We start from the raw sequence: 24,540 nt of genomic DNA, 5'->3' as shown, positions 1-24,540 counted from the left end.
GAGTTTAATATTTAAAAAATATAGTACAGCAGATTAAATTAGAGCTGAACTGAGCTCAGGAATCATCTGATTCAGCTTCCTCATTTTACACATGTAAATAGTCATGCCTCACCCAAAGTAAAGAACCACCAAAAGTTATAGGCCAGCAGGTGTGAGCAGAATCAAGTTATTTTATGTAGCTTAAAAATTCATAAATGTAATACTCATCATAAAATAATACTAAGTAGTAGAGAGGGCTAAGTAATAAATAATTTTTCATCTTACCTTGGACCCTTGTCTAACTCACCAGAAGAAAATTTTATTTATTTATTTTTAATATCTTTATTTAAACACCATGATTACAAACAAGATTGTAGTTGGGTTTTGGTCATAAAAAGAACACCCCCCCCCCTTCACCAGTGCAACATTCCCATCACCGACTCTCCCATTACTCCCCTCTCCCTCCTGTATTCGAGACAGACTTTCTAATTCTCTCTTCGGCTCCCAGAAGAAAATTTTAACAATTTCCTGGATAGCCATCCAAAAATGTTTTATGTATAAACAAATATATGTGTGGATAACTTCTTTTTAATAGCCTTCCGTACTTTGCTTTTTTTCTCATCAATATATCCTGCAGATGTTTCTGTATTAGCATATACAGATTTGCCTCATTCTCTTTTATTGCCGCAAAGTGTTCTGCTATAAGGATATACTTTAATTGTAACCAATTCCCTATTTATAGACATTTAGGTTAACTCTAAGTTTTTTCTCAAGCTGTAATCAACACCCTTTTTTACACATCTTTATGCATGGAAGACTCTAGTGCAAGCACATTCTCTGAGAAGGCCTGACAAGGTGCAGCATCTCTGCAGATTTTGTTACTGTTTGTTTCTTGGTAGTTTATGTTCATAGATACTGTCAGATTGCCTTCCAGGATTCCAATCTAATTACCAGCTTCATTACCACAGGCAAGTTATACCATATCTCTGAGTTTTAGTTTCCTCATCTGTAAAATAAGGATACTAGTATCTAAAAGGAATAAATTTAAGAATGAAATGAGAAACTAATTGCCAGGTAACCCCTACTCAGTATTCTCATATTCATTTTTTGAGAAGCCTTCCCAACTCACCTGGACTAAAATTAAACTGCCCGTTCTTCACCCCCATTACACCTTGTTCTCAGGATTGATGACATGTGTTCAGCAGAACAGGTTTATTTTCTGTCTTCTCTACAAGATGTAATAAGCATTCTGCTTTAATTCATAGCTATATATCCAGTGTTTAACATTGTGTCTAACTCAATGTTCAGGTCAGGAAGTATTTGCTGGCTGAGTTCATTAATGAGCCCAGCATTCTTCCATTCTTGTTAAAATTTCCCAGAAATGAATACTCATCTTATTATTGGCTCCATTTCAGAGATCAGGAAACAAAGACTGGAAAAATTAGGGAATATCAGCAAGACCATACTAATTAAGAATGATGAAGGTACTATTAGAACCGCAGTTTGTCTCTGGAACTTGTGTCTTTAATCACGTTACTCTTCTGATAAAATCATCTTTCCTCTTCTTTCACAATCCACTATAGCATATGTATTGGCTAAAGTTTCTTCTGGTTCATTGGATGTATTTATTGCTTTTATCTCAAGAGAGATCATGGATTTTTAATTCAATAAGATTCTTACTTATTGAATTATTGTTTACCCCAATTCCAAATTGGGAGAATCAAAATGTATCCAGCATGCGATGCTGCTGAGATGCAGTCAGGAGGCTCCCTCAGAGGCACAAAGGCATTCTGCCATGGCCACCTGGAGATGCTGGTGGATGTGGGGTTATGAATTTAGATTATGAACATCGGGTCAAAAGTAATCTGAGCCTCTAGCTGAAATAGGAGAGCTGAAGAGGCTTCCAAGCATCTTTCTGACTGGCGGAGGCCAGTGGGGCCTCCATAAGTTTGAGAATACTCACACCTTTTCACCCATTACTGGTTACATTCACCATTATAAAGAGTTTCCTTCCACCACTAATAGGAAGAAACACTCTGAAAGTTTATCATTTCAGTCTCCTATATAGGTCTAAAAGTGATCCTAAGATGGGCTGACATTTTGAAGCTGATCCAGAAGTGCTTGTAGGCCAAGGCTGAAACCACAAATTGATAGTCCAGCAAGAATTGCCTAAAGAAAAAATTTCCTAAAGAAGACAGAAAAAATTTCCTAAAGAAATCTTAGAAATAATCACAAAGCTGCCTAAAGAAAAGCCATTTTCCTATTGCCAAAGAGATCATTCCTAGTGTAACTAACCACTGATTCTGAGGCCAATCAAGAGCTTCCAACATAGAGAATCTAATCCTGTGGCCAATCACTATAGAGCTCTCATCACATGGCCTGAAAGAGCTGGTGAGTACAAAGCATTTCTGAAGCTGAATGAGCTCAGCATAATACTCTGCATACTGCATAATACCCTTTCAGTAACAATATTGAAAACCACAGTGCCCAAGGCAGAAAATGAAAAGAGAAAGAGAAATAAATTGTCTGTCATAGAAGCAGGCAGGGGAGAGGGCAGCAGGGAGAGGAGGAGGAAAACTGAGGACATTGGTGGCAGGAAATGTAACACTGGTGAAGGGTGTTGGACACTATATGACTGAAACTCAATCAAGAGCAACTTTGTAATTGTGTATCTCAGAGTGATTCAATTAAAATTTTATTTATAAAAATTAAAATTTAAGAAAGAAAACTGAATAATCTTGGGCTTTGCAGACAAAGTTGGGGTTGAATCCTAAAATCCCCATTTAGCAACCTTTAAGAGGAATGTCAATAACTTTCTCTGAAACTATTTATTCAGCAGTAAAATGGGAATATTCCAAGCTCACAAATATGATAACTTACTTGAGGACAGGCATGGGTGAGGTGGGGAGGAGGAAGACGGGGGTATTAGTGGTGGGAGGGTTGCACTGGTAAAGGGAGGGTGTACTTTTTTGTGACTAGGGCCTAACTACAAACATGTTTGTTATCATGATGCTTAAATAAGTTTTTTTTTGTTGTTTTTTTGGTTTTTTTTGGTTTTGGGTCACACTCTGCAGCGCTCAGGGGTTACTCCTGGCTCTATGCTCAGAAATGACCTCTGGCAGGTCCAGGGGACCATAGGAGGTGCCAGGATTCAAACCATCGTCCTTCCTTCTGCATGAAAGGCAAACGCCTTACCTCCATGCTATCTCTCTGGCCCCTTAAATAAGTATTTTCATTTAAAAATAAAAGACTAGTCATCATTTTACTCTAAAAGCTTAGATGCTAGAGGATGGATTAACAAAGATCATTGGAAGGTTGGCACCATCTTACCTTTCTGAATTTCTTATAGCATAGTACATAGCCTGAACCTGTGTAAACTATTAGAATTGTTAAAAAAAAAAAATCCATACCAAGTTGAACTGGAAATCCTTTCTTGGCCTTCTTTGACCATGTAAAAGTATGTAAACATCAGGACCCAGGAATGCAAGCTATTTTAGCCCCAAGCAGAAAATGTTTGTAATGCCTGGATCTTGTCAGAGACACAGTGGCACCTATGGCCTTGCTTTATGCCCTTTGAATCACAAAACTGTGATTCTGGAAAAGATATCAGGGATAATCTCATTGCATGAGCCTCTCCTCTGGACAGTGCTGCCAAGGCCAGCAGTGCATAGTGATGGATGCGGTCCCTGCTGATATTAAATGCATAATTAATGCAACCGGAAGAGAGAAACAAGGCATGTTCCAGGCAGGGTACAGAGAACAAATCCATTCTCACACAGGGTGAGGAGAAGGTAGGAGGACAAAGATAAGGCTGAAAAATGATGTTGTTTTTGAGTTGCTTTCAATAAGCAGCTCTGGAAATCTCCTTAGAACGAGAGATTTTGTTTTGTGATGTTGCCCATTTTCCCATCTTACACAATTTTGTGAGTGTAATATAGTCTTGGGCAGTGTTGCACTGACCAGAAAGATGCTACATAGTACTTTTCTGTTTTCCAAGCATTGAAGAAAAGAGCTACCAACTCAATAGGATTAAGACCTACAGCAGCAGCATAACAATAATACTTAGGGCTAGAGATGTGGCTTCATGGCATAGTACAAGCCTGCAAGTATGAGACCTGGGTTCAATCCCTGGCACTTCAGGAAAAATAATAGTTTAAAACCCTAAAAAGTTACTGATAATAGTAATTTAAATGAACTAATACTTATTAAATAGCTAACTGGCCCTGCTTCAAGTGCTTCATAGGAATTAATTCACTAATACTTACATTGATCCAATGAAGGAGCTACTATTAGTATCACCATTAGATATTGAGAAACTAATGTACAGAGAGGTGAAGTAATTTGTCTCAGCTCATGCATATTCCCACTTATCTGGACATCTCTAATTTTATCCTTTGGGAAGGCAGGACAGGACCAAAGAGAAGGTGTGAAGGACTGAAGCTGAGCTCTCTTGGGATGTAGATGTCTAAACCCATTGAGGCTAGCCAATGACCAGAGACCAGGTCTGAGATTATAATTCCCTTATCCATGGCAAGTGCGGAGAAGCCAGCCAGCAGAATTATGGTCCAAATTTTTCCTTGCCGCTGGCCCTACTCATGCTGTTCCAAGCTGCCCCTCCAAAACAGCATTGCCCTTATTAACTTCCCCATACACACTTGTATTCACAGCCTGAAGACAGCTGAGCTACATTTGGAAGAGGATCAAACACCAGTTCAAACAGCCAAACTGACAGATTTTGTTCCCATGTCAAAGATTTAGAGCTTTCTTGGCCACTCCAGGGAACCAGCCCAGTGTGGAGGTGAAACTGTGTCCAGCTGTGATCTATGGACTTTGTGGGCAGCTCTTGCTGAGCTTCTGTGCCAACCCTCCAACCCTGCATTAGACAGTTGTATCTGCTTCCTTGGACAGGCTATCTGCTTCCTTCCAAATAAGAAACTCACCTTGACTATGGCAGCAGGGTAGGTGTAGAGACTGAGAAAGATAATGATCATTAAGGCGCTGCCTGTGAGATCTGAACACAGAAGCATCAGAAAATGGTGACTGTGCATGAGATCACTATTCCTCTTCGTGCTTTATAGCCTGATGCAATGTAAGGTGATCATCAAATGTCTGATGGCTGCTACTGTCCCAGTTAGATGGGTCCTACAGCCTCACCTACTTGAGGATGAGCACAGAATCTTATCCCTCAAGGGCATCAGAGATGAAAGATGAAGAGAGATATGAGAATGGCAGTTTTGATGACTGAAATGAGTATAAAACCATACTGAAACCAGTATGAGACTGGTTCACAATAGACTGTGGGGTGGAGGACCCTCAAAGAGGAATCAGGCAGGGAGATCCTTGTGGAACACAAAGGAAGGAGATAACAGGTTCATCCCCTCGGCAAGCATACTGGCACATTTCCACTCTGGAAAAACCCCGAGACAGATAGGTTTGGTGCTGGGTTCATTTTGCAGAAGTGATAATAGAGCTCTGAGTATGGCCCAGGCCTTGCCTGAAGTTACTCAGTTGGGCAGAGGCCAAAGCCCAGATATGAAGCGAATGGGAAGCCAGAAAATGTCCCCCCACCTGAAGCATCCCCTCTAATACCGAAACTGCACTGCCAGATATCCTAAGGGATAGAACTTCCCTGGAGGGAAGATTTCTGGGCATTGGGAGGCTTTGCTCTCACATGGCCAGACTAGGTAACAATCTAGATTTCTCTACAAGGCTCAGGAGTTGGTTCTGTTTGCCTGGGCTTTGAGGGCCTCATCTTTTTGTTTGCTCCAGGAACCTGCTTTGAAGGCCTCCAGATCTCATAGAGCAGGGGTCTCAAACTCGCGGCCCGAGGGCCGTTTGCGGCCCTCCGTACAACATTTTGTGGCCCACGGCCGGCCTTCAAATATCACAGTATTCGCAATTATTCGCTTACCGAATAATTGCAATAAAAATCGCATTAGAAAGAAAAAAATCGCATTAAACATTCGCATACCCCGAGCAGATCCATTTGGGGTATGCAAATGTTTAATGCAATTTTTTTGCGATTTTTTTCTTACTAATGCGATTTTTTATTGCGAATATTCGGTAAGTGAAATCCCTTATACGGCCCTGCCTCACCCCGACTTTGCCTCCTGTGGCCCCCAGATAATTTGAGTTTGAGACCCCTGTCATAGAGGATCCCCCGATATCAAAGAGGTCAATGGTCTTATCTGAACACTAAAACTGACTTTCAGAAATCATGTCAAGACCTTAGAGCCCTTTAAATCAAGAAGCCACAGAGATGTATTTGGGAGCTTTATGTTTTCAGTGCCTAACTGCTTTATTTTAGGCTCCCATAGTAGAAAAAGAAGAAAATGTGATTCATTATTTTAGAGATGGCAAGAATGTTTTAGCACTCTGGTAGTACATGAATGTTTTAACATACGACACATTGTACGGCCGTCTTTGCATATGCTCCTCAGTTAATGACTATTTAACCAAGGGCCTTTAGCCAGACTCTAAGTGCTTCCCTCCCTGCCTACTCTCTTCTGTGGGAACCCTGGCATCACAGCCATACCTGGGCCTCACACATAGTTTTGGGTGTACAGGTTGTGTGGCTCTCCCAAACAGTCTAATAAAGCATAATACTTGTGCCAGGGCACCTACAGGGCATCTCTGGTGCTTCACACTCACCTGAAACTCAAAGTTGGAGTGTTCTAAGAACTTCTGATTCATGATTTCTGCAAACTTGTTGATAGCTCTCAGGAAGACCCTAGAAGAAAGGAAAAGGTCATATGAGCCCCTCAACATCCCCCTCATCTGGTCTAGGCAAAACTTTCCCTAGGAAAAGGCTAAAAGGCCCAAAAGAGAGATCAGATGATCTAGATCTGCACCCACTCAAACCTGGAGTCATGTGTGCCTTGCAAGAACTAAAGAAATATATTTTGTGTACGTTTGTACTTTATTTCTATATTTTGGGGGGTTTAGACACACCAAATAGTATTCAGGACTTACTCCTAGTTCTGTGCTCAGGAATCACTCCTGGTGTTACTCAAGGTCTACATAGTACTAGGGATCAAACTCAGGCCTTAGGCAAAAAACAGCCCATTGGGCTATTTCTCCAGACCAATAACTGCCTCTTTGATTTCCTTAAGAGTAAATGTTTGTGGTTTACAAGCTCATAGGAGAGATTTCATACCATTGAGAGAGATGGAAAGACCCCCACTACAACAACAAACCCCACATAATTGTCTAGAGGAAACCATGATTGGCATAGACTTGCTGAACATAAATAAGAAAGGTATTTTTATATTAGATTCCCATATATATTCCTATATATAGGAATGCCTTTCTAATATATATATATATACATATATAAGTGATATTGTAAAGATATCATTTTGACAAGTGCTATTTCACAGCTTGTTTTTTTTAATTCAACAATAAATTGCTTGTTCCTTTCACACCAGTAAATGTGGATATATGTCATTCTTTTTAATCACCAAAAAGCATTCCATTTTATGAATGTATTGCAGGTTATTTAATCAGTCTCTTATTGATGGGGCTTGATGCTGCTCTCAGCATTTATTTATTTATTTATTTTTGGTTTTTGGGTCACACCTGGCAGCACTCAGAAATCGCTCCTGGCAGGCTCACGGGACCATATGGGATGCCAGGATTCGAACCACTGTCCTTCTGCATGCAAGGCAAACACACTCCCTCCATGCTATCTCTCCAGTTCCTGCTCTCAGCATTTCTGTTATGAACACTGTTTGAATGGTTCCTCTTTTGTGTGTACTTTATTTCTCCTATATCCATGTACTCTGTTCTTCTCCAGGTGGCAATGCTGACCAAATGCTATGCACTTTTAACAGCTTAATAATTATGTGTTTCTCGAATTCTTTCAGTCCATCTTTTCTTCTTCTTCCTACCTTGCAGTCTCCATTCTCTTGCTCCTTCAGTGTCAAGTGACTTATTTTAATAGACAGCTTTAATCAGTCCTTCAATGGTTCTTTACTGACCACAGGAAAAATTAAACTCCCTTGACAGTTAATATTCTCCATGATTAGCTCCTCATCTACTCTAGACTCATTTCATCCTGTGCTTCTGGGTGTTTTGTTCAACTTTGTGTAGTCACTCCTCTTTTAATGCCTTTAGGGCAGGGTCTGCTTGTGATCCCCAAAGAAACCTTACTGTGACTTCCTTTTCTAGCATCTCTACTAGTATGGTCTAAGTGTGAAACAATGATCTGTCTCCTTTACTGAGTTTTTTTTTTTTTTTTTTTATGAAATTAGAGATGCCTTCCACATGCACATGTCTTTGACTCCAATATTTAAATTTTAATCCCTGTCTTTTCCTATTAGCTCGACACTGAGAGATGGTATAGGGCTGAAGGAGGCAAAGTCGGGGTGATCCTTGAGTGCAAAGTCAGTAGTAAGCCTTGAACATTGGGGGTGTGTGACCCAAACAACTAAAACAAAACAAAACAAAAAAAGATTCCTCTAAGGCAGGGCCACAAAATGTTGTACGGAGGGCCATTTGCAGCTTGCGGGCCGCGAGTTTGAGACCCCTGATAGGGCATGCCTAAATATGATGTGTTCCCCTGGAGAGGCGAGGAACTGGGATATCTATCCAGTAATGTCAACTCCTCATTTGCTGAAAATGGGTCCTACAATCATTAAATCCCTGGAACTCCTTATCTTCCCTACTGGTGGGCTGAGTGCTCTCCTATAGTTAGAGAAAGAGACCTCTGAGCATGCATAAGGAATGGCCATTGAAGCTGCTGGTGGACTTTAGCTGGGCCACAGTGTGGGCAAGTAAGTCATCTATACATACTACTCTACTGGGCATTGCTGGCAAAGAATCTAGGGCTCAATGTTTATTAAACACTTTAGTATTTATGGAAAAAAGAAGGCAGCACTTTCTTGTCCAAGCAGTCACAAGATTTGAACACACACAGTTTTTTAGCCTCCAGCTGTGTGGATTGAGGACATGTTAATGAAGTTACCTTTGAAGTTTCAGTTTCCTGGCATGTGAAACAGCAACAATGATACCCCCTTCACGGGGTGACTGCAGGCTTAATGGCAAATGCACCATTAGTACTAAGTGTCATGCCCAATACAGAGACTTGGCAGCTATGGCCATTTCAAATCCTTTTAAGTTGCCTCATCCTTCTAAAGGCAGAGGACAGCAGCAGAATGAGTAGAAAAGACAAGTTGCAGTCAGCAACCTCTTCTGATGTAGACAGGACCATGTGCAGACAGGAAATACAAGTTCTAATAAAATTCATCACTTTCTTAGACTACCAAATGTGAGATTTTTTTTCCTATTCTATCAGTTGCAAATATGCCTTTGGGAACAAGTAATCTATATTTTCTCCTTAAAGTCTAGTATCTGATTGCCTAGATAAAAAGGCATTGAGTGGCTGTCATATTATGTATAAACATTTCCGGATCTCTAATGAGGGGTTGTACATGTTCTCAGCAGCAATAAGAGTATTAGTAGTCTCTGTAGCAATCATTATTTGCTTGTCATTCTTGAGAAACTATTATCTGGTTCTCGAAGGCTAGTCCAATAATCAGGAATTTATCAGTCATCTATGCTGATGTGGGGACTGGTGGGTGGCAGTTAAAGGAAGGAATAAACCAACCAAGACTCCCAATTCTTTGTGGATTCTTCTAGCATTATATGCTGGAATCCAAAGTATAACTTAGCTTTACTGCCCATGCACATATTTGGAAAAAGTTGGCCTTTACCTTTTTTATCTTTTTTAATAAAGAATTATACTTGGGCTTGAGAGATAGTTGAGCAGGTAGCTGCATTTGTCTTGCTCAAGGCAAATCCAGTTGAATATCTGGCACCTAATATGGTCCCTTAGCACTCCCAGGAGTGATCACTGAGCGCAGAACAGGAGTAAGCCTATGAACACAGTTAGGTGTGGTCCAACATTTAAACAAGAGTATTATACTTACAGCCTAAAAAATACCAACTGAGTGAAAGACTTAAAATGGGAAGTTAGAAAGGGAAGAAAGGAGTCAGAAAAGCCTTTTTGTTGGTTTGTTTTGTGTTTGGGGGCTATACACTGTGGTGGTCAGTTACTCCTGGCTCTGTGCTCAGAAATCACTCCTGGCTGGCTACGGGGACCATATAAAATGCCAGAATCAAATCCGGGTCTGTCCCAGCTCTGTTGCATGCAAGACAAACGCCCTACCATTGTGCTATTGCTCTGGCCTTAATGAAAGCCGATTTTTTTTTGTTTTGTTTTGTTTTTTTTTGGTTTTTGGGCCACACCCGGTAATGCTCAGGGGTTACTCTTGGCTATGTGCTCAGAAGTTGCTCCTGGCTTGGGGGACCATATGGGACACCGGGGGATCGAACCGCGGTCCGTCCTAGGCTAGCACAGGCAAGGCAGGCACCTTACCTTTAGCGCCACCGCCCGGGCCGAAAGCCGATTTTAAAGAAGTTTATGTATAGGGATTGATGATCAGTTTGAAAGAGAGAGAGAGAGGGAGAGAGTTGAAAAACTATGAAATATGTGAAATATTGGGAGCCAGGAGAATGGAGAAAGGAATATTAGAAAATATTGCTAAGGGTTACAATTAGAATTTAATTTTGATTAGATAATCTTTTTTGAAAGAAAGCATTAAACATTGAAGTTTTGATTACTTTTATCTAATGTGTTGGGTCAGTGAAATCTAAGTAGCACTGTGGTTATAGTGGTGTGACATATATTTTAAAGGAATATATTTATATATGTTATATATTAATATTATTTATAGATTATATAATATTATATTATATATCATATGCAGATACATTCTTATACAAATCAAATCATTTGAAAAATAAATATTTAGAAAACCAATCTGTAGAAAGATGTCTATAATTTCCTCTTAGAATCACATCAGCATTGTAAAATCTCCAAGACAGCTTTTAATTCAAGTCTTCCTAAACTTCTTTTATCATGTCAAAGCAGAAAAAAACATCTGTACTCCTATGTTCATTGCAGCATCATTCACAAAAGCCAGAATAATAACCCAAGCGCCTGAGAACAGATGAGTGGACAAAGAAACTACGGTACATCTACACAATGGAATTCTACGCTGCTGGGAGGAAAAATGAAGTCATATAATTTGCTTATACATGAATGGTTATGGAGGGTATTATGCTAAGTAAAATGAGTCAGTGGGAGAGGGGTAAACATAGAATAATTGCACTATTTGTGGGTTATAAAAAGATATAGTATGTTATATATAATATATACATTTTACAGAATATCTTATATAAGATATTAGTTAATAACATCTTATATATTATTATAGTATATTATCCAAAAACAATAGAGACCAGGGCCAGGAAGATCATCTCATGGCAGGAAGTTTGCCACAAATAGCAGTGGAGTGTAGTTTAGGGCAGAGAAAAAACCACTATGACAATGATATCTAGAAATGATTACTCTGGACAAGAACTACATGCTTAAAGGAGATAAGTGATATGCACTGTACCCTTTCAGTAACAATATTGCAAACCGGTATCTAAAAGAAAAAATAAGAGAGATAAACTTAAAAAAATCTGCCAAAGAAGTAGGTGGGAGGTGGGTAAGGTGGGAGGGCAGTGGGTAGGGTGGAAGAGAGATTGGAACATTGGTGGCAGGAAATGTGCACTGGTGAAGAGTGTTGGACATTTATGACTGAAACTCAACCGTGAACAACTTTGTAACTTCGTATTTCATGGTGATTCAATTCAAATTTATTTTAAAGGACATAATTTATTATTTTGAAAAAATTTTATATATTTTAGAAGGCAAGTCTAAAGAGATCAGGGAATTCTTTACAGATAAGATAACATAAAATAAAGAAAACTAGTATTTGAAGAATACTAGAATGAGAGTGAGTAGCCAGTGCAGTATATAAGCAGTCCAGGGGGAAGTATGGGATGCATGCTGGGAGCAGGGTGAAGGGAGGCCAATACTGATGGTAGGGAATTGCCCTAATCCACTTTCACTCTGTACCTTAGATATGACTGTAAAAAACTTGTAATTCATATAGGTCTCAATAAAAATTATTTTATAATGCAAGGAGATAAAAAAAATCAAGAAAATAAAAAGGAAAGAAAGTTCCAAGATCGGCAAGGAGTTTCCTAGTGCTTAAAATGATAAATAATCCATTCTATTTGTGTCTGTTTTTTACAGAAACAATCCCCCTATTTCTCTCCAGCACTGTCTTTCTGGGGGGGGGGTTCAGGCCACACCCATTTAATGCTCAGGAGTTACTCTTGGCTAAGTGCTCAGAAATCGCCCCTGGCTTGGGAGAACCATATGGGACACCTGGGGATCGAACCGCGGTCCTTCCTTGGCTAGCGCTTGCAAGGCAGACACCTTACCTCTAGCGCCACCTCGCCGGCCCCTCCAGCACTGTTCTTAAAGCTGATGGGAGTTTACCTGTTCTGAACCATACTCATGGCTATCCAGTCTCCAGGATACACATTTTTCCCAATAAGGTCCTTGAACATGATAAATGTCTCCATCAAGAAGTCCTGAAATGGTAATGCAAAATATACCTGTCATATTATTTTCTAGGAACTGAGAGGATCCTATAGCTATTTACATATGTTCTTTGTGGTGTGGCAGAGAAGTGAGGAGTGACCTTTCTCCTTAAGTAAATCCAATGTAACTGAGCAGTAGAGGTTGACACTGGAATTGGATGTTAGTTACTGGGAGACTGTCACAAATATAGGGGGCATAAGTAGCAAATGTAAAGATATGTTCGAATGAAAGCAATATTAATCTAGTCCTTGGGAGAAAAGAAATGCATTCATTGATATGGCAATTTTATAATCATCTTCCCAAATATGTAATTTGAGAAGGAAATAATCTACTAAAATAAACTAGCTCAGGTCATTGGGAAAACTATTATTAAAATGAATATCTAATTAGCCTCACTGTAATCACAGCCAGTTTGTATGTCACAGACATACATGACTACATGATGGGTGCTCCTTTCCGCTGAAAAATTCCACAGTGGCCCTCAACACAACCCATCACGTGGAGTTCTGGCATATTTGCCTTCCTGGGAAATATACACTCAAGGCAAGTCCAGAGACCAAAGGTCAGAACTCCTGGCCTTTTGGGGTTTCTTGAGTGGAAGGCACTGAAACCACATCATTGAAATGCTTGAGGTAAGACTTCAAAGCCATAGGAAACCTGTTCACAGTTCTTTCCTTAAGCCAGTGGTTTTCAAATTACTTTAACAGCAGAAGTCTTTGTTGAAAGAAAATTTTACCTGGAATATATAAAATATGAAAAAGTAGAATTACTCTCCATGAGCCCATGTGTGTTGATCATATAAGATAGTGCAGCCAAGAGGAATGCAATTTGAAAATCACTGCTTTAAGCTAGATGCAAAAGTCTGCAGGTAGAATTGATTCCTTTTGAACAATCTGTGCTTCCATGGGGAATTACCTTGGTGCTTGTAGCCCCAAATTTTCATACCAGCAGGATGAGGATAGCAGCTAGCACCCAGGGTTACTGTGAGGATCAAGCATAAACACTGTCTAGAAGTAGCTTCATGCATAACTCACCAGTGCCACAGTGACAATGGCGCTTTTACTCATCCTGATGTCACCGAGGTATATGGATTTTGCCATGTGCCATGGGCACATTCTTTTCTGATGTGAGAGAAGAAGGTCCCTGACTCATCATAGGAAACTTGACTTCTGAATGAGAGGATGTTAGCAGGGAGCAAGGTCAGAGCAGAGGTTCAAATCCACCCTCTGTCACATGCTAGTAGTGATGAGGTTTAAGTAGTCTGTGCCATTAAATGGGCTCCTGGCTGCTGGGGTGTTACTATGAGGCAGGTGCGTAGACTCACTCCCTTCCCATATTCCCTTCCACAGAAACTGAAAATGGGTGACTATGGCCTTTCTGTTTCCATGTTCCACAACACAGAGAACTTAAAAATGGAAAATACTCACTTTTGTTCTATTTTATTTTTGTAGACCAAGATAAAGGTTTCATATTTTGCTAATCTTACTCCAGTGAGGTGGCCATCTTCCTGCTAACTTCCTAATAAGTCTTCTTTATGGGCCACTCTATGAAACTGGCCATTGGTTCCCTTGGTCCCTCCAAGGAGGGTAGAGAGGGCCCTGGGCAGCAGAACTCCTAAAGCTGACAGTCGTTGACATGTTAGCACCCCAAGGACAAGAGAATTACTATACCCTGGAATCAGCAGAAGCAACTCTAGGATGAAGTCTAGAATGAAGCAGGATAAAGTCACCAGCTTCTAAGATAGGGCTCACAGGCCAATGGAAAGACTGACTTTCTGTGTACATTTATTATCATAATATATCACAGTCAATGGACCCCTTAAAGGTGGAGTCAGACTCTGAGGAGTGCATGGTAAGACACTGTGCAAATATCATGGAGTGTAGACACCTTCATGGCAGAGCCTGCTGTGTACCCAGAACTAAGGTGAAGCTATTGAAACCACTGCTGAAGATGCAGCTCATCACCACCAAATTGTTTCTTACTGAAACAAGACTGCACAAGAAACTTTATCCTGGACTCTCATTTTAACCCTTGACCACCCTGGGACATAAATGATATTATACCCACTTTAGACATAGGAGGCTAGGCTTAAGAGAGGTAAACTTGTTTGTACTGGATTCACACAAGGATTATATAGTTCTAACTCTCAATGAGTCATTAAGAACCATTACAGGATATGTATCTTGGTGGGACATTCTGGTCATTATCCAGAGATGTCTGGCCTGGACAGCAGACATGTTTCAGAGGCAATACCAACATGCCTGCATGGAATCGAGTAACTTAGGGAATCCATAAACATAGCTGTTCACTTAGACACATGCACTCAAGCTTTATGGAGAAATAGCTTTGCCCTTGACTCTCAAAAACTAGCAGTATGGTCTGTCTTCTCACTGTCCCCAGGACCTGAAGGACTTACCACAAGTTCAGAGCTAGTCTGGAAAGTCTCGATGTAGAAAGAATAGTGTTGGTCACTCATCTGGTTCAAGATGGCTGTCATACAAGCCACAAAGTGACTCTGCAAGAAAAAGTAAAATTGCCATAAAGTCATGGATGATCCTGAAAAGCATCATCTCTATTTCCTTAACCTCAGATTAAAAAACAGCCTAACCACTGGAGGCAAGTACATAAGGCATTACCAGGTGGGGAATCCTTTGTATTTAGTTCAGAATGTTAAACTTCCCTGGGAGTAAATTTGTCCTGTTAAGATTCATCCAAGGGCCCTTATTCAAAATAAATTGACTGAAGCTAGGAAGATACTTAGTAGTAGAGTGCTTTGTTTGCATGTGTGAGCCTGGGTTCAATCTCCAGAACTCCAAGTAACACTTAACGACTATCCACAACTATAAGAAAAAGTGTGGGGAGTGAGAATCGAACTACAACTATGATCTCTTCAGATAGCTAAATACTGGGAAAAGAATATTCTATTGATGTCAAAAGATGTAGCCTCCATAGAGTCTAGAAACACTGTGATAATTCTTTTGTTTTTTGTTTTTGTTTTGGGGCCACACCCCTCAGTACTCAGAGGTTACTCCTGGCTCTCTGCTCAGAAATCGCTCCTGGCAGGCATGGGGGGCTGCCTGTGATGATGGGATTCGAACCACTGTCAGTCCTGAGTCAGCTGTTTGCAAGGCAAACACCCTACCACTGTGCTATCTCTCTGGACCCACACTGTGATAATCCTAATTAAATTTTTCCATGCCTGAGCCCCAACTGTTCCATTTGTAAAGGAGACAATAGTTCCTCCACATCTATTGTCCGTGGTAGGCCAATGGCTCCAATAGCTTTCACAGTTCCTTGCATGCACTAAAGTCTCTACTGAGGAATAATTTGTTGGACTACCACAAGCCAACCAGTGAAAAGCCCCAGCTCCTAAAGGATCATGAGAGAGAAGAGCAACAAGAACAGTTGAGCCTTGCTCTTCAGGAGCTCCTAATATAGTTAGATCAGTCTTACGTCCATGAGAGAAAGTTTCTGAGCCTTGACATGTGAAGCTGACCAAGTACTAGAGAGATTCAGACAAAGTGATGGAAGGATTTGAAGAGAAAAAGGGTGTGAAAGAGCCATGGGGCCAAAGGAACAAGAAGCATGTCCTTTCATGCACCAGAACACACCTTCTACTGCTCCTCCCTTTCCCCAGATTTGATGAGCCTGTGTCAATGCAAGTTTTCTGTTTGGACTAGTATTTTCAAAAAAGCATTCATTGAGGGGCACCTTGAAAACCCAGAAAAGGGAGCACCAACCATAGAACTACCAGTGAAAAGAAACCATTTAAGACTGTCTCCTGAGAAATAGGAAGATGCTTTTCATGCTGTAGCTCTGGTTTTAGTCCCCAGCACTGCATGGTAGCCCTGTGTTTGGATTAAGATAAGGGGCTTAGAATCACAAATTACTATCTCTGGTTAAAATATCAATAACTTTCCTTTGTGTACAACAGTAAATGAAAACATTCCTATAGATTATAGGTTTAGTTAGTTTTGATGATGGAGAAATAGCCTTGATATCTTAGAGAAGATTCCTAAAGAAATTCATGTGGGTAACTGAATGTTTGAGTTCAGATCCCCCAAAGCACTCCCCAAATATGCAGCTTCTCATTTACTGTTAGTATTTTTTGCCAACTAGGATATCAGGGAGGTTTACTTTCTTAGCATGACTGGCTAAGAGATGTGGGGCTCAGAATAAAATAGAAATTCAGAGTTTTTTAAAAACTGATTCCAAAATTTCAAGACAGCTCTGGACACCTATAAGTGTAGGGAAAGGCTCTAATCTTGCCTGTCAGGGCCCAATGCTACACTTGTGCAACAGGCATGTTCAGGAAGCAAGTGAAGCAAGCTGGCATCTCTACACTGCTGGGTACCTGGAACCTGCTCTGGGGCAAAGCCTGGCCACTTTGAGAGCCAAATCTTCTCCCTTACTCAGGCCTCTGGGGTCAGAGATGAGCTTGGGAAACCACACCCCTTTAAAACCTGGCAAAGGACCTTCCTGCCAACATGGCCAGGTCTCACTTACACCAAAGAAACAAACTTTACTGCTACTTATCCTTCTGGAGAGGCTGGTGCAGGAAAACAGAAATTTTAGGAATTTTATGCTGTCCAGTAGAGTAGTGTGTGTGTGTGTGTGTGTGTGTGTGTGTGTGTGTGTCTGTGTGTGTGTGTGTGTGTCTGTGTGTGTGTGTGTATGTGTGTGTGTTTCTTCTACTCCCTCCATTTCTTTTTCTTTTCTCTTCCTTAAAGAATTCAGGCTGTGACCACTAGAGGTCTTTTCTTTTCACATGGTCGCTGCCGTGCAGTTTGTTCAGCTTTTTATTTATTCCTACGTGAGCAGACCCACTACACTTCCCGCATATAAACAGTAAAAATTACAATATAAAGGACGTGTTTTTTTCTTTCGGAGTAATTCTGCTGCTGCCCAAAGCCTGGTTTGTTTTGTGAGGACAGGAGGTCCACGCTCTGCAGGTAATCCCACAGCTTCAAGGTAAGAGATCTGGGTAGGTTTTCTTTCTCCTATCAGTGATCCTAAAAGGCAAAAAGGCTATTGGCGCTTGGACAGTAGTTTACTTTAATATTGGTGGCTGAAATAAGTACTGGAAATGCGTGTGTGTGTGTGTGTGTGTGTGTGTGTGTGTGTGTGTGTGTGTGCTGGAAAATCCCCCATTGTCAGAACTGCAGGCTGCCCCAAATGCATAGATACATAAGAGATGCTTGTTATTTGCAATGGCTTGATTTGAATTTGAAGGGGGGGGTGGTGGGAGAAAAACAAACCCCAGAGCTCAAGCTGCCTGGGAATTGTCTTGAAAAGGTTGCAATGTCTTAAGACCTGAAAAGAAACTTCCATGCTTTAAAAAAGAAAATAAAGGGTGGGGAAGAGGAAGTGGATTTGACCCCCTACTGGAACATTTTCTGAAAAAAAAAAAAATCATTCTTTTCTTATAAGGAGTTGCTCGGGCTGTTACAGTGCCTCCATCAATCAAATTTACTTTTTACCAGCCGGTTCATTTCTTCCTTTTAACCAGTACATAGAAAACCCCAGCTGAGTGCCTTTCAGAACGGTTCGTAGTACGATGTGACTGAAGTTTGAACAAGTTACCTGCATTTGGCTGCTGATGAAAAAAAATGCCAGTATTTTACTTCCGACTGGAAGCCTTTTTTCTACTGTGGTGTCTAGCTTATGTTAGCATCCAATCTGTCAGAAACCACACCAGCGTGGCTGATTGATTTGTGAAATCGAAGGAGACCATAGCAGCAGCAGCATACTCAGAAAAGGCTTCTCTCTGCCATTTAAATTAAAAACCAGAAAAACCTCCCATGTCAGACAGCGATAGAATGATGGAACATTATGTTTCTCTGATGAGTTACAGCCTGAACAGCAATCCTCTTCTTTGTGCCCTGTCCTTTCCCTGCCTAAGGTAGAGAGTTTACTTCTAGGACCACTATGTCTCACATGTATGTTTAGGGCAAGATTCAGGAATGGGGGTGGGGAGATGCTCAGATACTCTTAACACTGACATTGCTCAAACTGGAATGTGTAAGAGCTCAAACTTCAGTGTGTAAGAGCCCTAGCCCAAGCAGTGTTGTGAAAAAGCCTGAACACTGCATCAGAGATAGCAGAGTGGAGGGTTCCCCCGCAGCCAGGCTAGTGAGAAACACCCCCCCTTCCCATCCCTGGCAGAAATTTTGTGGTTGACACATATTTACTACCAAGGCATGAGACAGCCACTCATCCGTGCCCAGCCGCATGCCAGGTGCCTAGATGGAAAATTGCTTCTTTAAACACAAAACTGGGGGGGGGGTCTGGCATATTAAATTCTAGAGAGACACACATCTCTGAGAATCTGTCACAAACCATAGTCACCCCAGCTCCTTTTGAGGTGGTTTAAAATGTAGCTAATGAATCACAGCATAAAAAGAGACCATGTGAAACTAGGTCAAATGTGCAAAAATAAGTGCAATCATCACTTGGCTGATGAGGGGCTACTCAAAGCTGTGAGTAGCAGAGCTTTCTTGCCTTGTAGAACTCTCTTCAAGCGACCCACCACAATCAATCCTCTCCATTCAGCCCGTCAGTGTGTAGGGAGGTCTTACACATCTGGGAGAGAGGTGAAGCTCTGAGGAAAAACAGTTAGGGTCACTTCGCTGTGTAAGGGCAAAAAGAAAAAAAAAAAAAAAGAGAAATCCAATATTGTGCAATCAAAAGGGATTAGCTGGGCTCCTCTGTGATTGCTATCAGGGGAGTTGCCCTTCCCAAACCACTCTGTACCTCTGCATAAAAATCCCATCACTATCATCATCATTATCATCATTATCCAGGAAAGGCCAATAGTTTTGCTGCACATCACTCAACTTAAACATACCTATTTAACCACCTCTAGTGTCCAAGATTCTACATGTGCACACATGGGCACGTGCATTTACAAACACACAAATGCATTCCCATGCACACATACAGAGTCAACCCTGCAGTATTGATGAACCAGAACCTAATAGTTTGCCTTGCCTTGGAGAATGAATGAAATGGTGAGGACAGCCTGGTGATTGCAGATGAGCCCCCCACCCATCTGACATTAGTGGGAGTGATGAGATTGCAAGGGGAGGGAACCAGACAATTTCAGGAGCTTGCTACCTAAACGGTTACATTACTATGCGATGCCAGCTGGTGACACGTTGCTATAGTAACTTCAAATAATGTGCATGACCAAAATAAAATAAAATATAGAAAGCACCAAGGAAAGGAAATGAAGCAAAGTTTGCATATCAAAAGAGGCTTAGAGAGAGGTGAAAAGTTTTGTCTCTGGGGCTCTTTATTTCCTTTAGAGGCCAAATGCCATCTTTAGGGTGCTTCTCCACTCACCTCCATGGCTGCCATTTGGTTACATAACAGATTTTATTCTTAGCTGGAATTTGGCACTAAGGGTGTGGTGGGTCCAGGACGGAAGGTGGGAGGCTGTGGTGTCGGAAAAGAATAGAGTAAAGATTCTTTGTGATAAAGAGATAAATCAAGAAGCTCTGAGTTGGAGTTTACAGTGGTCTTTGGGGGAAACAGAAAAAGTGTTCTGTCTTAGCAACCAAAGAGGCATGGGTACTGTGCATGATGGCTGGGGTACAGGCTGACTGAACGAACAAGGTCATACTGCAAACAGCTTCTATCTCCTACTGCCAGAAGGGGGAAGGTGAACTGCTGGGGTCAGATAGCAAATCTTGACTCCACCTTTTAGTAGTTGTATGACCTTGAAGAGGGTCTTGGGCCTCCTTTTCCTTAACTACAAAAGGGAAGAGAGATAATCCTTATGTTTTGTAATTCTGGTGTGAATTAAAGGGATTTTTGTGAAGCACATTTGAACATAGAAAACCCTTACTCAGTAATGACCAGCTGTCATTCTTATTACTGTTGTTCTGTTGTTTCTGCGACCATCTCATTGTCATATCTGACCTGGGTAGAGGGGATGATGCTCTTCCCCGCCCAGCCATTTGTGGAAACATCTAGTATTCCCAGATACAGCTTGTTTTCACAAACAGCTGAGCACCTGGGACTTGCCTTGGTCAGTTACCAAGGGCAGATGCTCAGGAAACAGAGTGTGAGCTTCTTGGGGCATCAGCTCAGAGGCATCTTTGTTATGGGGCAGGTGCTGACTGGTAGGAAGAGCTACTACAGTACTAGAATTATTTGGTAATGTGAACATTTAAGTCTCCTTGCTCAAGGCTTTAGGAGATGCCTATTGTTGTGTGCAGAGACATTCCTTGGTTCCCCAGGGATCCTGCTGAGTGCCCGAGTTAAACAAGTCACCTTCCTTCAGGGAAAGCTTCTTAATGGACACAGATCTAGGGGGTGCACAGGGCCAGCTCCCTGTTGGAGACACAGTGTTTCTGGAAACCAGAAAAGTGCTGCTTAGGTGCTATGTTCTCTGTTGCATCCGGCACATTTCATCTACACAACAGCATGACTCTGGGGGTACTGCGAACTATGTGCACCGTGTCTGGCACCATGGAACCAGTGTCCATGGATGGGTTCTCCAGCATCACAGGTATATTTGTTGAGCACTATCTTCTCAAACATGGGGCATGACAGAAGGCTCACAAGGTGGCTTCGAGTCCAGAGCCTACACTAGGCATGTACTTTCACCGAAGGCGACACCTTCTGATCTTAGTCGAAGCCTATGCAGGCATCTCTCTGGGGTGTAAAATCACTTTAGTGCTACCAAGGGCACCAAGGACCGTTTTACCCCCAGGAGATGGAAGGCAGGTGTATATCCTTCCACTAGACTCTACCTCCTCAGTTCACTGGTCACCCTTTTCACCTTTATGCCTATTTTGGAAGTCTTCCAGTGTGCCTTGACAAACATTCAGTGTATTTAAAAGTAGGAACCAAATGTTGAGTTATTCTTACTCATAATCTATGTTCTTTCATATAGACCTGTGCCCCATGTCAACATCCTTGGCTTCCCTGTCCCTTTATTAATTGCTGTGTCACCAGAATCTCAAGTGGACTTTGCACATAGTCTGGACTCAATAAATATCTATTAGGGTAAATACTGAATTTGATACCATATTCTTCCTCTCTGAGAGAATTTTGCTGGGACCCAATCAACTCATAACTGTCACTAGTTCACGTCATGTACAGACTTACCTTTGCTCCTAAGAGGAGATAAAAATAATTTTGTTCTATGTGCCCTCTTAAATGATTTCTAATCAAACCAGAGTTAGCTGGTTCTTTTACATGTCTCTTAATTAAGTAAATAATTCTTGAAGACCCACTATATTCTGGGCACAGTAGTAGGTTCTAGAGTTTTGGCTATGGAAATGAGCAAGGTTTGGTTCTTAAGGAGCTCTGGGAAACAGTATAAGCGAGTGGCCATGTAATTGAGAAAGTTAGGTGGTAATATTTACCATAGATGAGGATATTACAAAGCAGTAAGCTAGAGATGAAGGGCTTCAAGCTTATTTTCAATATATTTGTGTGGAGATCTGAGTAATAAGAGCCATTTATGCCAAAATCTGGCAGAGTAACTTTCCAAGGTGTAGTGTATAAAATAGCATATACAAAATATATATCGCATATACAAAGGTACAATGTGTTTACAGTATTAATGGTACAGAATGAGGTCAGGAGTGAGGAGATTAGAGAAGGGCAAGACCCGAATGTCTTTGGGAGTCTAATGTAAGAATTGGGAATTTCTTCCAAAGGCAAATGACGACACTACTTGAATTTTTAGGAGGTTGCTTAGGCTGCTGTGTTCAAGAGCCCCTCTTTAAAGACCTGATTTCTGTGCTTTTCCACATAAAACACCCTTCCAAAGAACAACACTAAAGTTATGTGCAGGACCCTGTATTTGTAGAAAGTACAAGTCAATTCTCAGTGTAGACTCCTTCTCATTCCTAAGTGTCCCCATGCCTCAGTGAAGTCTCTCACTAACTGAGACTCTGGAGACTGGATACCTGTGGCAGGTGTGACCATAAACACTGCGTTCAGGCTTCTGTTTCCTGGGCTCATGACTGTTGTGTAGAGCTGAATGAAAAGGAGAGCTTGTTCCTGTAGTCTAAGACTGATTAAAACCATTTACATCTCTGCACTTGAGCTGCTTGTCTTCCAGGAGAGGGGTCCTTATTCAGAACATCCAACTTGATATATTTTTACTGAAAAAAAATTTTTTTCCTGAATGTTTCTATTTTCATCTGTGGAGATGTAGGTTAAGTTCACAAATGTAATTGCAAAGAGAATCATTTCAGAAACAAGTGTTTATTCTCAGAATCCACACCAATGGGCTTGCCAGCCTCACACTGAATGTCTTAGGAAATGCTGTGCAAAAGTCTGTTTTGGGCAATGTTCTATTGTCCTCAGATGACATCCTCCTGATAAAAATAAAAACCTGGAACATTGCTAATGTGAGGCTTTAGGTAAGGCCTTTGACCTTTTACCTTTGCATCCAGGTTAAAAGGGCACCAAGGGCTATTTTCAACAGGAAAAGGTGTCCAAAAAGGATATAAGATCTCTGGGAAGAGATTCTGTGGGCTCTGTAAGAACAATTGATGGTGGGAATGTTGTACTGGTAAAGGGGGGGTGTCCTTTTTGTGACTGAACCCCAACTACAGTGATGTTTGTAATCATGGTGTTTAAATAAAGATTAAAAAAGTTTAAAGCAAAATAAAATGCCACCAATTATAGGACTGAGGGTCTTTCGATGTGCTAAGTCTTCTATTTGTCCACGAGAAGGTTTTGCCAAGGGTTATAGCAAGGGAAGGAAAACACTGCAAGAAAAGATATTAGTTAGCTGTCTAAGTCTCAGACACTGCACTTCGCAGTATGCTGATGGTCATTACATCCAAAGGCAACTGAGCACCTGTTCTGACAAAGTTCCAGCTATAACTTTTTTAATCCATCCAATGTTTAAGAGGTTAACACATGTACTTTACAGGGCAGGAAAGCAACGAGCAGGGAGGTGACATGGTTTGCTTAGATTGGTGTGAGACTACAATGCTTTTGTTTACTTTTTTAAAAAGGGTTTTATATTGGGGCTGGAGAGATAACACAGCGATAGGGTGTTTGTCTTGCATGCGGCTGACCCAGAATGAACCTGGGTTCGATCCCTGGCATCTCGTATGGTTCCTCAAGCCAGGAAGGATTTCTGAGCATATAGCCTGAGCATCACTGGGTGTGGCCCAAAAGCCAAAATAAAAAAGGAGGTTTATAGCTTCATAAATATAATAACTCTTATTAATATGAAAAGCACTCCCTCGTATACAGTGAAGGAAAAGCACATACTATTTCACTTCACTCACTGTGAATATTAAGTAATAATATAGATCTCTCTTACACCTCTACGTGGATGGAGAGATGCGCACATGGACCACGTGAGAAGGGCAGACATATACACATTCAAGACTCATCATCTTAGTAACTATGTTCTTTGGCTTATGAGTCTCTCATGATTTTAGGCTTCATTGGCTCTCTGTGACATGCTTAGCAACTTTGTTAGGCTGTCTTGGCAGTCTGAGTCTCTGACTGGGATGTAGTCTCTGGCTCCCAATGTTCTGAGGAGGAAGCAGAGGCACGTGGAGGGCCAAGAGAGCCCCGCACACTAGAGGCACTAACAAAACCTTCACGTTTGGTGCAGCCTCAGCTCCCATCTTGGTCCACTGGGAACCTTTTTGCTGATCAGTGGGGGAAGAATAAAGTGAGCTTCCGGTTGACTCCTGGAGGATGATTCAAATCTCCCTGCAGGCCCAGAGAGCTGCACTGCAGGAGATGATTTATGCAATCTTTCTTGCCCTTTGTTTCCCTTTCCAAAGCTTTCATGTTTAAAGTAGTGGAGGGCCAGGCAAGCATGCTCACAGAGAAGCAAGAATAAAAGGGTTAATTTGCCCCTTGTATTTCCTTGTGTGAAGATGAGTGAAGAGAGAAGTCTTCTATCTTCCAAACCTTAAATGCAACTTGTCAAGCAGACCGCTCTGAATAAGTTTTCTTCCATCCCCAGTTTTGATGGTCTCTGTGGTGATCTCCTGATGCCAGCGCACTGAAGGCTGGAGGGCTGAGAGTAGCTGATATAGAGGGGTGTTTAGGGGTGACTACTT

The 24,540-nt window shown here is 41.3% G+C and overlaps 2 protein-coding genes across 2 annotated transcripts in view; one reads left to right on the top strand and one right to left on the bottom strand.

Moving 5' to 3' along the window:
• The window catches only part of DOCK2 (dedicator of cytokinesis 2), a 442,819-nt gene that overhangs the window by 58,071 nt on the left and 360,208 nt on the right, over positions 1 to 24,540 (bottom strand). Inside the window, exons 29-31 of the mRNA XM_049775655.1 lie at positions 14,898 to 14,996; positions 12,377 to 12,471; positions 6,631 to 6,709 (exon numbers count right to left, since the gene is read on the bottom strand). Of these exons, the coding sequence (XP_049631612.1) occupies positions 6,631 to 6,709; positions 12,377 to 12,471; positions 14,898 to 14,996 (273 nt within the window). The remainder of the gene's footprint in view (positions 1 to 6,630; positions 6,710 to 12,376; positions 12,472 to 14,897; positions 14,997 to 24,540) is intronic.
• The window catches only part of INSYN2B (inhibitory synaptic factor family member 2B), a 131,343-nt gene continuing 124,082 nt past the window's right edge, over positions 17,280 to 24,540 (top strand). Inside the window, exon 1 of the mRNA XM_049776061.1 lies at positions 17,280 to 17,452. The gene's annotated coding sequence lies outside the window, so the exon portion shown is untranslated. The remainder of the gene's footprint in view (positions 17,453 to 24,540) is intronic.

This window comes from Suncus etruscus, chromosome 6, assembly GCF_024139225.1.
Source record: "Suncus etruscus isolate mSunEtr1 chromosome 6, mSunEtr1.pri.cur, whole genome shotgun sequence".
NCBI lineage: Eukaryota > Metazoa > Chordata > Mammalia > Eulipotyphla > Soricidae > Suncus > Suncus etruscus.
The sequence above is the reverse complement of the archived record's forward strand: the minus strand, read 5'-3'. Positions and strand labels throughout refer to the sequence as shown.